The 13175-nt window shown below is 41.9% G+C and overlaps 1 protein-coding gene across 3 annotated transcripts; it reads left to right on the top strand.

Annotated features, from left to right (window-relative positions):
- Positions 1–5067: 5067 nt before the first annotated feature.
- On the top strand, positions 5068–9946 carry gphb5 (glycoprotein hormone subunit beta 5). Of its 3 annotated transcripts, XM_087839362.1 has the most exons (5): positions 5068–5183; positions 5275–5551; positions 6886–7017; positions 7834–8035; positions 9347–9946. In XM_087839362.1, the coding sequence occupies exons 4-5, from the start codon at positions 7835–7837 to the stop codon at positions 9533–9535; spliced, it is 390 nt and encodes a 129-aa protein (XP_087695488.1). In that variant the 5' UTR covers positions 5068–5183; positions 5275–5551; positions 6886–7017; position 7834; the 3' UTR covers positions 9536–9946. The 3 variants fall into 3 exon arrangements, with proteins under 3 accessions (XP_087695488.1, XP_087695487.1, XP_087695486.1); XM_087839361.1 differs by having other exon boundaries at positions 5180–5551; XM_087839360.1 differs by lacking the exons at positions 5068–5183; positions 5275–5551 and having other exon boundaries at positions 6805–7017.
- Positions 9947–13175: the final 3229 nt, after the last annotated feature.

The raw sequence follows: 13175 nt of genomic DNA, 5'->3' as shown, positions 1-13175 counted from the left end.
CCGGGCTAGCCCTTCCAAGATGTATCCAGTCTGCAGTCAGAGATCTTATTCTGAGTATTCACAGTAGCCGTAGCCTCTCCAAGATCTTATCCGTGCTGACTCAATGGGCCCATTTTGAGAAACTCACGCCTCTTCCATCGTTCCAATCCCAGCGGGCAGCCTTGTGGGGATTTGAACAGCCGCTTCCGCTTTCTTAATTCTTCGATAAGTCAGGGCCAAGCCAGCTCCGATCAGCAAGAACCCTTTTATCAGGGTTCCAAATAGGTAGATATCTTCAGCACTCAGGCTCACCCAAGCCCAAACTTCTCGTTGAGAAAAGGGTGTCAATTGCATTTAGGGACCAGTTGATCCAATCCATAATTCCTCTTTTAGGTTTTAGAGAACAGACTGTGAGAGAGTGTTCCAGGGAAAATACAAAAAAACGACAGTGAACATACATATACATATATACAAAAAACTAAATAAATTGGATTTCACCAGGTGTCCAAATTCAGAGGCTGCATCCACCTGAGGACCCGGCCTTCGCGGTCTAAGTGGGCCGGGTCCTCCAAAAGCCGGGTAGGCTGGAAGTGGGCTTGGTTTCCAGTTCTGCTTACAACTTTGTGTGGTGTTGCGTTGAATGGTGTTGTAAACTTGTCCACTTTGTCTTGTTGAACCAGCACTGTGTCTCCTGTGTCAACTTTTGAATACTCAGCACCCCTTCGTTCATCAGCAGAAATCTTTGATTTTCCTTTCTGTTCAGCGTCTCTGTCACGCACATCCAACTCCGTTGCTTTTGCCTCACCAATGTTCGGTAACTTTCCTCTCATTTTGCGGTTGAACAGGAGTTCTGCTGGACTTTTGCCCATGGTTGGATGTTCAATGCTGCAATAAACTGTCACATATTTTCTTAGCTCTCGCTTCCAGTCAAGTCCTTTGGCTTGTGCGATCCTGATTCTTTTCATCAATGATGCATTTTGACGTTCCACTTCTCCATGTGCTTGAGCCCATTTTAGTGTAGTTCTTATATGTTTGATTCCATTAGTTTCACAGTATTCTCTGAACAACTCAGATTTGAACTGTGGGCCGTTATCAGATTTGATGGTAACTGGTAGCCCATGTCTGCTAAATATACAGTCAATAGTCAATGACTTTTTCAGCAGTTGTAGATGACATTACATCATATTCATAGTACCAACTGTAGTAATCTATCAGTGCAAGTATTGAGTGGTTCGAAGGTAGTGGTCCCAGTAAGTCTACCGCCACATCTCGCCATGGTCCATCCAGTAAAAGTGTGTTTCTCAGTGGTTCAGGTGGATCTGGTCTGGCTACTATTTGACATCCGTGACAAGCTTTACAAAACTTTTCTGCAGCTTTGTCCATCCCTGGCCACCAAACTTTTGTTCTGAGATGCTGTTTGGTTCCAACAATTCCTAGATGTCCTTCATGAGCTAGTGACAGTGCTTGAGCTCCGAGGTTTTCCGGCAATACAATGCGAGTTCCCCGCAAAACTATGTAGCCAATGACACACAGTTCATTTGCAATGGGTGCATATGTTTTGCATTTTTCAAAGTGTCCATTTTCAATAGCTCTTCGCACTTCTGTTAATTCTGAGTCTGTAGCAGAGGCTTCTTCAACCTCTCTTGTTGTGAGTGCTCTTGGAGTAGCATTAACTGCAACAAATCTCACATATTCTTCAGATTCATGCTTGTGTATCTCTTTTGACAGCAGTCTTGACAGTGAATCTGCAATGTTCTGTTTTCCCACAATGTGCACTACTTTAAAGTCATATGGTTGCAGTCTGAGAACCCATCTTTCTATGCATGCACAAGGTTTAGACCTCTGGCTGTATATGACCTCTAATGGCTTGTGGTCTGTGACGAGGTCAAACTTCCTGCCATACACATATGGATGTAGTCTCTCACATGCCCATACCAGTGCTAGGGCTTCTCTTTCTGTTTGAGAACGTCTTCGCTCACAGTCGTTTAAACTCCGACTTACGTAGCACACTGGTACCTCTTCTCCGTTCTGTATTTGTATTAGCACTGCGCCCAAGCCTACAGGGCTTGCATCTGCTATGACTCTGGTTGGGGCTTCTTTGTCAAAATAGGCTAGGGTACCTGCTCTGGCTAACTCAGTCTTTAGTCTTTCAAATGCTTGCTTTTGTTCTTGCCCAAATATAAACGTAGTCTCCTTTTGAGTTAAACGTCTAAGTGGTTCAGAGAGTGGAGCCAACTGTGGTATGAACCTGCTACTGAAACCTACCAGTCCCAGAAAGCTTCTCACCTCAGCAGCATTCTTCGGTTCTTGGGCTTCCACCACAGCTCTCACTCTTTCTTCAGTTGGGCCGATGCCTTTCTGCGTCAGCAGTATTCCCATGAACACGAGTCTGTCCATGTTGAACTGACACTTCTCTGAGTTTAGTGTCAGGCCACAGTCAGAAAGTCTCTTCATCACAGCATGCAGGCGCTTATCATGGGTTTCCTGGTCGGGCGCGTGTATGATTACATCATCTGAAATGTTCTCAACTCCTTCAATGCCAGCTAGTGCATTGGCGATCTCATGCTGATATTGAGACTCCAAATATTAGCCTTTTGTATCGGTAAACTCCGTTGTGCACTGCAAACGTAGTTATCTCTCTTGACTCCGGGCTAAGCTCTAGCTGATGGTATCCACACTTGAGATCTAGTTTGGTGAAGATTGCAAAACCGTTTAGTCCTTGCAAGATTTCATCCACAGTGGGTATGGGGTATCTTTCCCTGATTATTGCCCCATTTGCTTTTCTCATGTCTAAGCACATTCTGATATTATTGTCACATTTCTTTGGGAGTACCACTACAGGATTTACCCAAGCTGTAGGTCCTTCTACACCAGGGGTCGGCAATTCCAGGCCTCGAGGGCCGGTGTCCTGCAGGTTTTAGATCTCACCTTGGGTCAACACACCTGAATCACATGATTAGTTCGTTACCAGGTCTCTGGAGAACTTCAGGACATGTTGAGGAGCTAATTTAGCCATTTAAATCAGCTGTGTTGGTTCAAGGACACATCTAAAATCTGCAGGGACACCGGCCCTCGAGGCCTGGAGTTGCCCACCCCTGATCTACACGTTCTATAATGTCCATGTCGATTAGTTCATTGATCTTTTTCTCCACTGCATCCCTCAAATGATAAGGTATGCGCCTCAGTGGCTGTGCTACTGGTTTCACATTAGGATCAATGTACAGGCAGATCTGTTTGGTGTTTTTCCTACTCCTTTGAACACTTTTGGATATTTTTCTTTAAGAGTGTGCTTTAAATCTGTGACAGCTGCCACGTTTTCACCTATTTTCAACACTCCTAACTTTGTAGCAGTCTTTTTTCCCAGGAGTGGTTCACCATTACCTCTAATCACAATAAATTCAGCCTCTTCCGTCCTGTCACCAATCTTGATTTCACATCTGAATGCACCTTTAACCATGAGTGCCTGTGCTGAGGAATATGCATATAAATTCCTCTGCTCTTTGGGTACATATGAGTGACATTTTATCTTTTCAGCTTTTAGCTTTTCCCATGTTTTCTCCCATCACATTACTTGTAGCTCCAGAGTCAACTAACATTTTCAACTCTATTCCCCCAACAGAAAAAGCAAGTTTCTCAGGTACATTATCATCATTTACAGTAAATGCGTAATCATCTTGTTCAACAGCTTTCACATTTTGTTTTCTTTGTCTTTTTGTACGACACATTTTTGAAAAGTGGTCCTTACCATTACACTTGTGACATGTTTGTCCTCGTGCTGGGCATTTGGGATCTTTGCCCATGTGGTCAGTATAACCACACCTGTAACACTGTCTGTCTGTTTTATTATCATCTTTCATTTTTCCTTTTGGTCTGTTGTTCTTCTCTTTTTTTGCTGTAAAAATCCGGCTGACCGTGTCCTCTCCCTTCTTTTCCCCGGCGACGCTCATCGCCACCATCTGCTCCTCCACGCGTTCACAGTGTGAAGCCACCTCCAACGAGCGAGTTAGGGTTAAGCCTGGACCTTCCTCGAGCAGCTTTCTCCGTACATATTCAGAAGTGCATTTACTCAGGATAGCGTCCCGTATCTGGTTATCATTTGCTGTGTCCCAATTTAGGGTCTGCACGCTTGAAGTACGCATTTTAAGTGTGATTACGTCACCGCCACGCGACGACGGCTGTCCCAATTCGAAGTGTACTTCAAATGCATACTCCAAATGCGCCGTCGATTTCCCCAAATATCAAGCGTGGTCCGGTGCACGCGTCGTGGTCCCATATATCCCACAATTCATAGCACGGCGGTGGGTGTGGATAATTTTGCCGCAAAATACGGCAGAAGGGAGCGGCCAAGAGTGAACTGTCAAAAGTAAGTACTGAATATGACGTCACTTATTCATGTGCAAATGTTTAATAATGAAGAACATTAAAACATTGCTGTTGGCCACATGTGGCAAAGTTGTGTGACATTAGTGACGTTTGTACTTTCAGCATTAACTTAGTTGTAAAGCCTTAGTTATAAAGTATATATATATATATATATATGTATATATATATATATATATATATATATATATGTATATATATATATATATATATATATATATATATATATATATGTGTGTGTGTGTGTGTTTGTGTGTGTGTCAGATTATTATGATATATATATCATAATAATCTGACAATAACTATAATATTGGCCATATTATATTTACATTACCACAGTGAGATGATTTTAGTCTCATGAACAACATCAGCTAATTGTTATTTACTAACTACTCTTGATATAACTGTTCAGTACAGAAATGAAGCCCAACAATCATGTTTTACAGTCCTGTGGTCTCAGCCTCAGATACTCAACTAATAAAAGTGATGTCATGACAAAAATGATTGACCAACAAAACATTTTTCTCCTTCATTTCTGTCAAACAAAGCTGTATGTAACGTTTCTCGCGGTTAGTATCATGGTTGCTAGGCAACCTGAACAGCGCTACGAAGGCTAGACCGTCCCATTTCATAAGCCTCTCACGTACGCACATCTCGTACTTATAGTACGCACCGTACGTAGTACGCTTAGTGCGCGTACTTCAAGCGTGGGATACAGCCATTGTCACCTTGAAAGTCACAGTCTTTTGCAGCTCGCCTTAAACGTGTACAAAATTGTTGCACAGTCTCACCTGGTGTTTGGGACAATTTGTGGAAAGTTTGGCGTGCGTATACTGCTTTCACTTGAGGAACAAAATAAGTGTTGAGCGCAGTCACCGCCGCGGTGTAATCCTTTGCCTCTCTCGTCTGTGGTAGAGTGGAGAAGACGTCCTGCACGTCCTGTCCGGCCGAGGGCAGTAGAAGAGCGCGTCTCCGCTGTTTGATCGCATCTGTAGCATTATCCGTCAAAAGAAGACCTTTCCCATCAGCAAACAACTCGAAGGATGTTAACCACCGCGTCCATCTCGGTCCGAGCGTAGCTGGATCAGTGTAGCAGGCGAACGGTTGAATACCCGACTTTTCCATGTTAGCCCACAAGTTTTCGCTAACACCGTGCCGCCGCTGGGTCTACTTCTCACAAAAACAATTCCAGGTCTGTGTCATCCTCGTCGCCATTGTTGTGTGCCCACCTTATTACTGAATTAGGCAGAGCACTCTGAATTAAATCAGGACATACAGCACGGTCTTGCTCTTGCTTTATTGAACACTGTCGATCTGACAACTACCCACTTAGTGGGGCCTCCTTCGGACAATAACATCCGGTTCAAAAGTCATCACATTAAGACATAGCCATATCTCAATACATGACAATGATGACCTGGATGACTGAGAACCTTCACAGACATATTTCGACTAAAGTTATCAGACAGTAAAACATTAGTAAAACATAAACATTCTATAATATGACAATATTTGTTTATCCAAGCGTTTCTGTGTGAAGGGCATGAATCCAGTATGATTATCTTTGTAGCAATAATGTTTCTCAGGCACCGCCTCTTTTAGGAAGAAGTGTTATTTCTATATTCTGGAATTTAAGAGAATTTGCAAGATTGCCAGCTGAATTACGACACTTAGCCATTGGGAATCTTTCAGCACTTCTTGTCTTGCTTTTGTGCTCAGAGATCCTGATTTTCAGTTCCGATTTTGTTTACTTGTATCTGCTAGCGCACAGGGGTATTTTAACAAACTGACTATAATTGTGACTCTGGTTTTTAGATTTTCAACTTGGCAGTGCCAGTGTGTGAGTGCAAAAGACCATCCCCGATGGTCACAGTTTAAACAGTTCTGTAGCTGAGGACACAGTTAATCTGTATTCTGAATAAATTCATTAAGATCATATAAATGAAGATTGCAAACACTGCTGATGTCAGCGGTTTGGCTTGTGCATTTTGGCTGTCGTCATCTTGAAACCAGATATAACAATGGACGACACAACTTTATTATCCTTTATGACTCTAACGGACTTGTTGTATTGAATGAGACTCGACACCGGTAAAGGAAGACGATAAATCAGAGGAATCGCCTCTGCTGGGAATTAGAAAGAATGCAGGTTAAAGACAGTCTCTCTGCTTTTCAGACTTATGTCCATCTTTTATATACAGTTTATGGGTAGGACATACACCAGAGATGCTATGTATATGTATATATGTGTATATATCTGTGGTCTTTAAGTTATTAGTCGTTTTTTAACCAACAACCTTTACCAAGATTTGTGTATATTTCTATCTATTCTGTAACTCTGGTGTACAGTTCAGTACTGCAGCTCCCCACATGAAACTGCACACACACACACACAGAGAGAGAGAGAGATACAATACAGGATGAGGTTAAGAAAATACAGACAAGCATCATTATTTTCCAGGGAGTCTCCATTATTTCTGGCTTGGGGTCTCTAATGGTATTTTATTGTAATTGCTATGATGTCAGAGTGTCCGTCCGCCCTATTGGCCTTCTAAAAACAATAACAAGGACAGATTGGTTCCATTCACTGGATTGTCTGGACAGAGAGAGACCTGAGTCCTGCAGCTCAAACCCTCTAAAAGATCTTCAGCTGAAAAGGTGAGAGATCGTCTTGTGAAACATTTTTAAAATAAGGTAGGATGGGTATGCGACAATAACAAATTGAGCCTGATGTGCATGGTTTTGTTCAGATGCTTTCGCAGTCTTTACAGAGTCATTACAGAGTGAGTCCAGTGACAGTGGTCTCAGAGCTTCTGAAAGAATTTAATTTTCTGCTAACTTAATGGGGTTTTATGTATTCTTAAAAGAAACCAGTCAAACAGTTAACAGTCTGGCTACATTGAGTTAAATCCAGCTGTTTCAGTAAACTTCAGGTGGGTTGCTTGAAAACGTTCAGTTTTTGAGTAAACGTCTCCTGTAGCATTAAAGACCTTTGAAAAGACACGTTTATTCTGTGTCCTACAAGAGAAGACGAAGATGAGGTTTTATGCACGTAAACACCAGTGTCAGGTTTCCCATCTGCAAAGATGTTTGTACTCAACACTAAGAAATGTTTTTGTGTCCAACTTTTTAGTGGCGTTTCTGGCTGCAGTAGCCAGAGTAGACACTAGAGGGAGTTGTGAGTCATGCTCATTGCCACACTGCTGTTCTCATGTAAACTATTGGCAATTCACCACCTTTACTGACTATTATCACTTGTTTTCAATATACAAGAAGAGATATACACTGTATAGGCATATTCTTTAAGTAATTAGTGATAATATTTCTTCATTTAATATTTTTTCTTCAATATCAATGATAGCATCTTTCCATGTATCACACCACATCATGTGTTCCTGATGATTAAGTGAAATAATAATATGATTTATTCCACAAAGCTGCTGAACTTAACCCTCTTTGTTCCATTATACCCAGCATGCACCTCCACCGTGTCACCTTCTCCTTCTTCCTCCTGCTGGTTGCCGGGGCAGCCGTGCTGTGTGTCAACGTGACAACAGTGCTCCAGGGTTTCCGTGGATGCGCAGTGCGGGAGTTCTCCTTTGTGGCCCACAAGCCTGGCTGCAAGGGGCTGCGCATCACCACAGAGGCCTGCTGGGGGCGCTGTCACACGTGGGAGGTATCTCTCTCTCTCTCTCACACACACACACACAGAGACAATAAATGTCACATCAGCTACTTGTAACCTACACAGGAGTTTGTGTCTTTAACGCTGGGATACTGAAACATCCAATAAAAGAGTCATCTCCTATTAGTGCACTAATAAGATGTCGATACTACAAATTTTGGTATTGATCCGACACGAAGTAATTACGGGGCCGATACCGATATTTTTAACTTATAGAGTCAGCCTGTGTAGGGGAGAGCAGTGTGTTTTAATTTATGAGATGAATCATCATCAATTTGCAAATTCTGAACACTTTTTAATCACTGCCTAATCACTGTGATTTTCATTTTTTTCACAGTAATGACACACCTTTCAGCTTTTTATATATCTTGAAACTGGGTTTTTTGAAGACATGGAATGTAAATACGCCTGTTTCTAAAGGACTTTGGGTTATTTTCTGTTGTTTTAATGCGATATGTGATATAGGCTCTCCGACCTGTGTCCCCACGTTATGTCTTTGCTATGTATGTATGGTCGGGGGGGTCCAATTTCACTGCAGGTGAAATTTCCTCCTGTCAGTCTATTTACACCTGCATTTTTCATAGTGCATATTTGAGGTATATTATTTTACTTCCATAAACAAAATAAGTAAATAAGATTTCAGATAATACAGTGGGCTATATACTGAAGGTAGCAGATAGAAACATCGTGCTAGAAACAATCTTTTAAAAAACAACAACTTCATTTGCAAACAAAACAGGAAAACATCTTAGAAGAGACATATCCAGGACGAGGACATAGACGACTCAGACGATACAATAATCGAAACATGGGGGATATACGAGCGAGTGTGGTGCGTATGATGTGCAGGGAAGAAGTGCTTTTAACCAAAACTGGTATCAAACTATCGATATTCGGATTGAACGTCCCACCTACATGTCCTAGGACTTGTACTAAACTATAACAAAGCTGATGATCTGTTCTTGTCTCGTTAGCTTTCTGGTAACTTTTTTTTATAAGAAATGCTCAGATCCCAGTCAGGGGATACCAATCCTTCACTGTACTTCTGAAAACTTGACATGTTAATGCTGTACCTTTGGGTAACTTTAGACAACAACAACTTGCAGTCTCTGTGTTTTTCAGACTCATTTTTTATGTCAACTATTACTACATAAAATTTGAAGTTTGTTTTTAAACTACCAAAAAAACCCACCAAAATTTATGTTTCTTTGTTTTTAGTTCAACTTCTTAAAAGCTTTGTTTCCTCCAATCGCAACCTGTGATTCACCTGTGTGTGTTTGTGTGTGTGTGTGAACCCTGCAGAAACCTGTACCAGAACCCCCCTACATCCACCGTCACCACCGCGTGTGCACGTACAACCGCAGTCGCCACATGACCGCCCGGCTGCCCGGCTGCCAGCCTGACGTCTCCCCTCTCTACCACTATCCCGTGGCTCTGGAGTGCCACTGCGATGTGTGCTCCACACAGGACACAGAGTGTGAGACCTTCTGACAGACAAGGCTCTCCTCTCCCTAAATGCTTCCATCAACAGTGTGATGGCTGAACTGAAAAAAGATAAAAACCTGTGATTCAAACTTTAAATTGGTGGTGATAGCACTTAGAAAGATATAACAGCAGGATGTTTATACTGAAAAACAAAAAAAGTCCAGGATGGATATTTCATGACTTTGTCAACTAACAATAATGTGCATCTATTTTGCATCTGCTGTAAAAAATACAAGTAATGTCATACTCATTATGCTCACGATACTCGGTTTCTCATTATATAGACTGCACAAAAATTAACATTGAATGCATTTTGTAATGTAACAGTTTTCCTGTCCTTGTGTACCAAGTTATACAGAAATTGGATACAACTAATATGTTTGGGAATACTCAAAAATAAAATAAAATAAAATTCCAGCCCGCAGTTTTCCTACTTTTACATCAATGTCTGAAAAAACAAAGCAAAACAGGTAATATGCAGTGCACTGTTTGCAAGAGCTCTTCGTCTTCTGCAGGGTGGAATTACCTTTCTTATAACTCAATTTTTAATACAACAAATATGAACATTACAGTAAATGTGCCATTTTTTTAAAATTAAAAAAAACAATGAATCAGCATGTAATACTTAAACTAGGAAAAACACACTGTAAGCAAGCAAAAACTATGGGACGCAGCTACCTGTACCATAAAACAGGCTTCAAACACATTAAAGATGACATGGGTGAAAATAAAAGGGAAAGCTAATGCAAGGGAGGTGAGGGCTGTTAACTCGCTATTGATCATATGAGTCATCACATTAAAGAAACGGATGGGTCATTACCGTCACTGGGGTTAGCAGGTGAAACCTCCGCGGGACCCTCAAAACCGGCACCAAAGGAGACAGCCCTCGTTACAGGAGACGCAAAACATCTTCAGAAACCTAAAGAGCTCCATTTGGCTTCTTTGCAACCTCTCAGATTCCTGGACATAGCATCTGCTTGTCTGCCATCAGAGACATGACAGCAGTGCACATGAAAGGAAATGGTAACAATTAAAATGTATTTACTGAGATGTGGGCAGATGTGCTCCAGATGTGGGCAGATTTTCATTAATTCCAAAGGCAGGCTGGTCAAAGGCTTTCTACCCATCAGTGTGTGAAGTGGCCCAATAGAGCACTTTCCTTACCATGACGCACTGTTTGTTCTTCACTCACCTTTATTCGCTCTCTGTGTGGTTATACACAACTCCACGAGTAATTTCTTTCACAGTTTCTTCTGTCCCGTCTTCCTCCCTTCATCTCCAACCAGTCTCGGCAGATGGTCGCCTCTCCCTGATCCCGGTTCTGCTCCTTCCTGTTAAAAGGGAGTTTTTCCTTCCCGCTGTCACCAAGTGCTTGCTCATAGGGCGACGTTTGATTGCTGGGATTTTGTCTGTACTGATGTAATGTCTTTACCTTACAATATACGAATGAAGAGTATTAAGCTGCATTCGTAATCTGTACTGGCACATACCACAGGCACATGCTAAATGCATGCTAAGTCGCAGACTAATAAAATGGTAGAATTACTTCTTCTTCTACTTGGACCGGCTCCACCTCATAGCAAGCCAGATATTAGTCAAATATTTCAATTAAAACAAGGCAGAAAGGCACCAGCAGCACAAACACAGAGTTCCAGTTCAGTACCTTCAATTACTGGAGGTGAAAACCACCCAACCCGAAACAGTCATGGCTCCTTAGTAATCAAGCAATCCCCTCACTCCACTCCAAGCCTTCACAATGTCCGAGTGCATGAACCAAGTTGAGTTGATATGAGGACGGAAACTATAGAGACTAAAAAACAGGCTGTAAACATGCTTTTGAACGCTGTAAAGTCAAACATTTCAACTCAGGAGTCTGTGGTTATTGTTTCACTTTTACAGCCAGCCTCAAGTGGCTGTTAAGGGAACTGCAGTTTCTGACACATGCCCACAGTTTGCCTCCTGGTTTACCTACAGATTACAAAGGATTTAGCACTGTATCAACAGTGAGAGATCAAGTGGTTAAACAGTGCGCTGTAAGTGAAATGGAAATAAGTGTGAGCAGCTTCACATGTCAGGCATCTTCAAATAAATCTCACACTGTTCAAATGGATGCAGGCAGAGTTTAATCCAGTAAGTGACATCCTGATGCTCCTCGGCACGCTGACTGTCAGATGAGTTCACAGGAACACATTCCACGGGCTTTTGCTCTGCTTTTTGTAGACAATGCTGGCCTTTTTATATTTCCACTCCTCCGTGTGTGTGTGCACGTGTCCTCAGAATGGTACACCTTGAGCTCACTTTGTGGAAACTCCACTTTCCTCCTGTCAGTCTAAATTAGTTAAGTGTTCTATGTGTGTGTCTGTGTTTCTGTGAGCTTGTGTGTGCAGTCTGAGATATATGATGCTATTTCAGATGCACACAAATAGTTATTTACAGCTGATTTGTGTTTATTGTTGGAGTTATAAAGATACAGAAAAAGTAAAAGACTGTATGCTTGTTAATTTGTGCGTCTGTGTGTGCGTCTGTGTGTCTAAGGTTGTTTGCATTATCAGTGGAAGCAAATGGGTCGGCAGGATTAAAACATCATCTTAGAAACAGGAAAACTTTGTCTAATCCTCTCCGTGCTTTGTCTCTGTGCCCAAAATAACACACACGTAATTTATCTCAAACTCACATTGACTTCAACACTTTGACAGCACACACAATATCCCGTCAGACGTGATGATACACACACGTACGCCGCTTAGAATAACAGTCGCACACAATATCCCTACCCTCACTTCAGACACACACACGCACACAATGAGATTAAAATAACAGGGCAGAAGTGGAAGCGGACACATTAATGATATTATAGTTATTCAAGACGCCATGGTTTCCATGGCAGCTGAAAGTGACGGGGACACTGAGCGATACAAACATCAGTCACCCCGCTGAGTCACACTGGAGTAATATGTGTGTGTGTGCGTGTGTGCGCTTCAACTCAGTTCATTGACTCCTGATGAGGTGCTGTGGCCCTTTCAGATTTATAACCTCTCTCTGTCTCTCTCTCTTTTTGTTTCTGGTTGGCATGGAATAAGAGGAAACACACACACACACACACACACACACACACACACACTGTGACCGTCCATGACACGTGGGGTCAACAGGCTAATAGTTTTATGTCTCCGTGTGTGTATAGGTGAGGGGTTCACGGTGATGATGTCACACATTCCATTTTCCATTGACATAACTGGAGTGGGAATGTTTGGGGTAGAGGGGCCATATTGATAATTGTGTTTTCCTAAGAAGGTGTGTGTGTGCGTGAGAGAGAGAGAAGAGTGAGTGAGGCTGCACACACTGGAAGCACCGATGTTCTCAGGGGTTGAACTGCTTTGCACTACCATGGAGATATAACCGCTTATGTCATTCAAATAAAGTGTTCACAGTGTCCTTGTAGTGAGAAACGTTACCATGTTTTAGCTACAAACTCAAAGTCATGATAAAAGTGAAATCCATGTGTCTTGTCAATAATGCACATGTCATTAATATTGTTACAGTTATAGTTGCAGAATATCTCTCCATCCCAGACAGCGTCATTACTATTTTATATTTCTAATTTTCTAATGATGTATTGATATATTTTGCAATGTTGTTTTCAGTG

Source organism: Neolamprologus brichardi, chromosome 3 (assembly GCF_056152115.1).
Source record: "Neolamprologus brichardi isolate AB-2024 chromosome 3, ASM5615211v1, whole genome shotgun sequence".
NCBI classification, from domain to species: domain Eukaryota; kingdom Metazoa; phylum Chordata; class Actinopteri; order Cichliformes; family Cichlidae; genus Neolamprologus; species Neolamprologus brichardi.
The sequence above is the reverse complement of the archived record's forward strand: the minus strand, read 5'-3'. Positions and strand labels throughout refer to the sequence as shown.

Bases quoted from the DNA above. Each gene is read 5' to 3' on its own strand.
- gphb5 (XM_087839360.1), top strand. From the start codon at position 6,854: ATGGTATTTTATTGTAATTGCTATGATGTCAGAGTGTCCGTCCGCCCT. The intron at 7,018-7,833 runs GTGAGAGATCGT...CATTATACCCAG, and splicing joins AAAGATCTTCAGCTGAAAAG to CATGCACCTCCACCGTGTCA. The intron at 8,036-9,346 runs GTATCTCTCTCT...TGAACCCTGCAG, and splicing joins GGCGCTGTCACACGTGGGAG to AAACCTGTACCAGAACCCCC.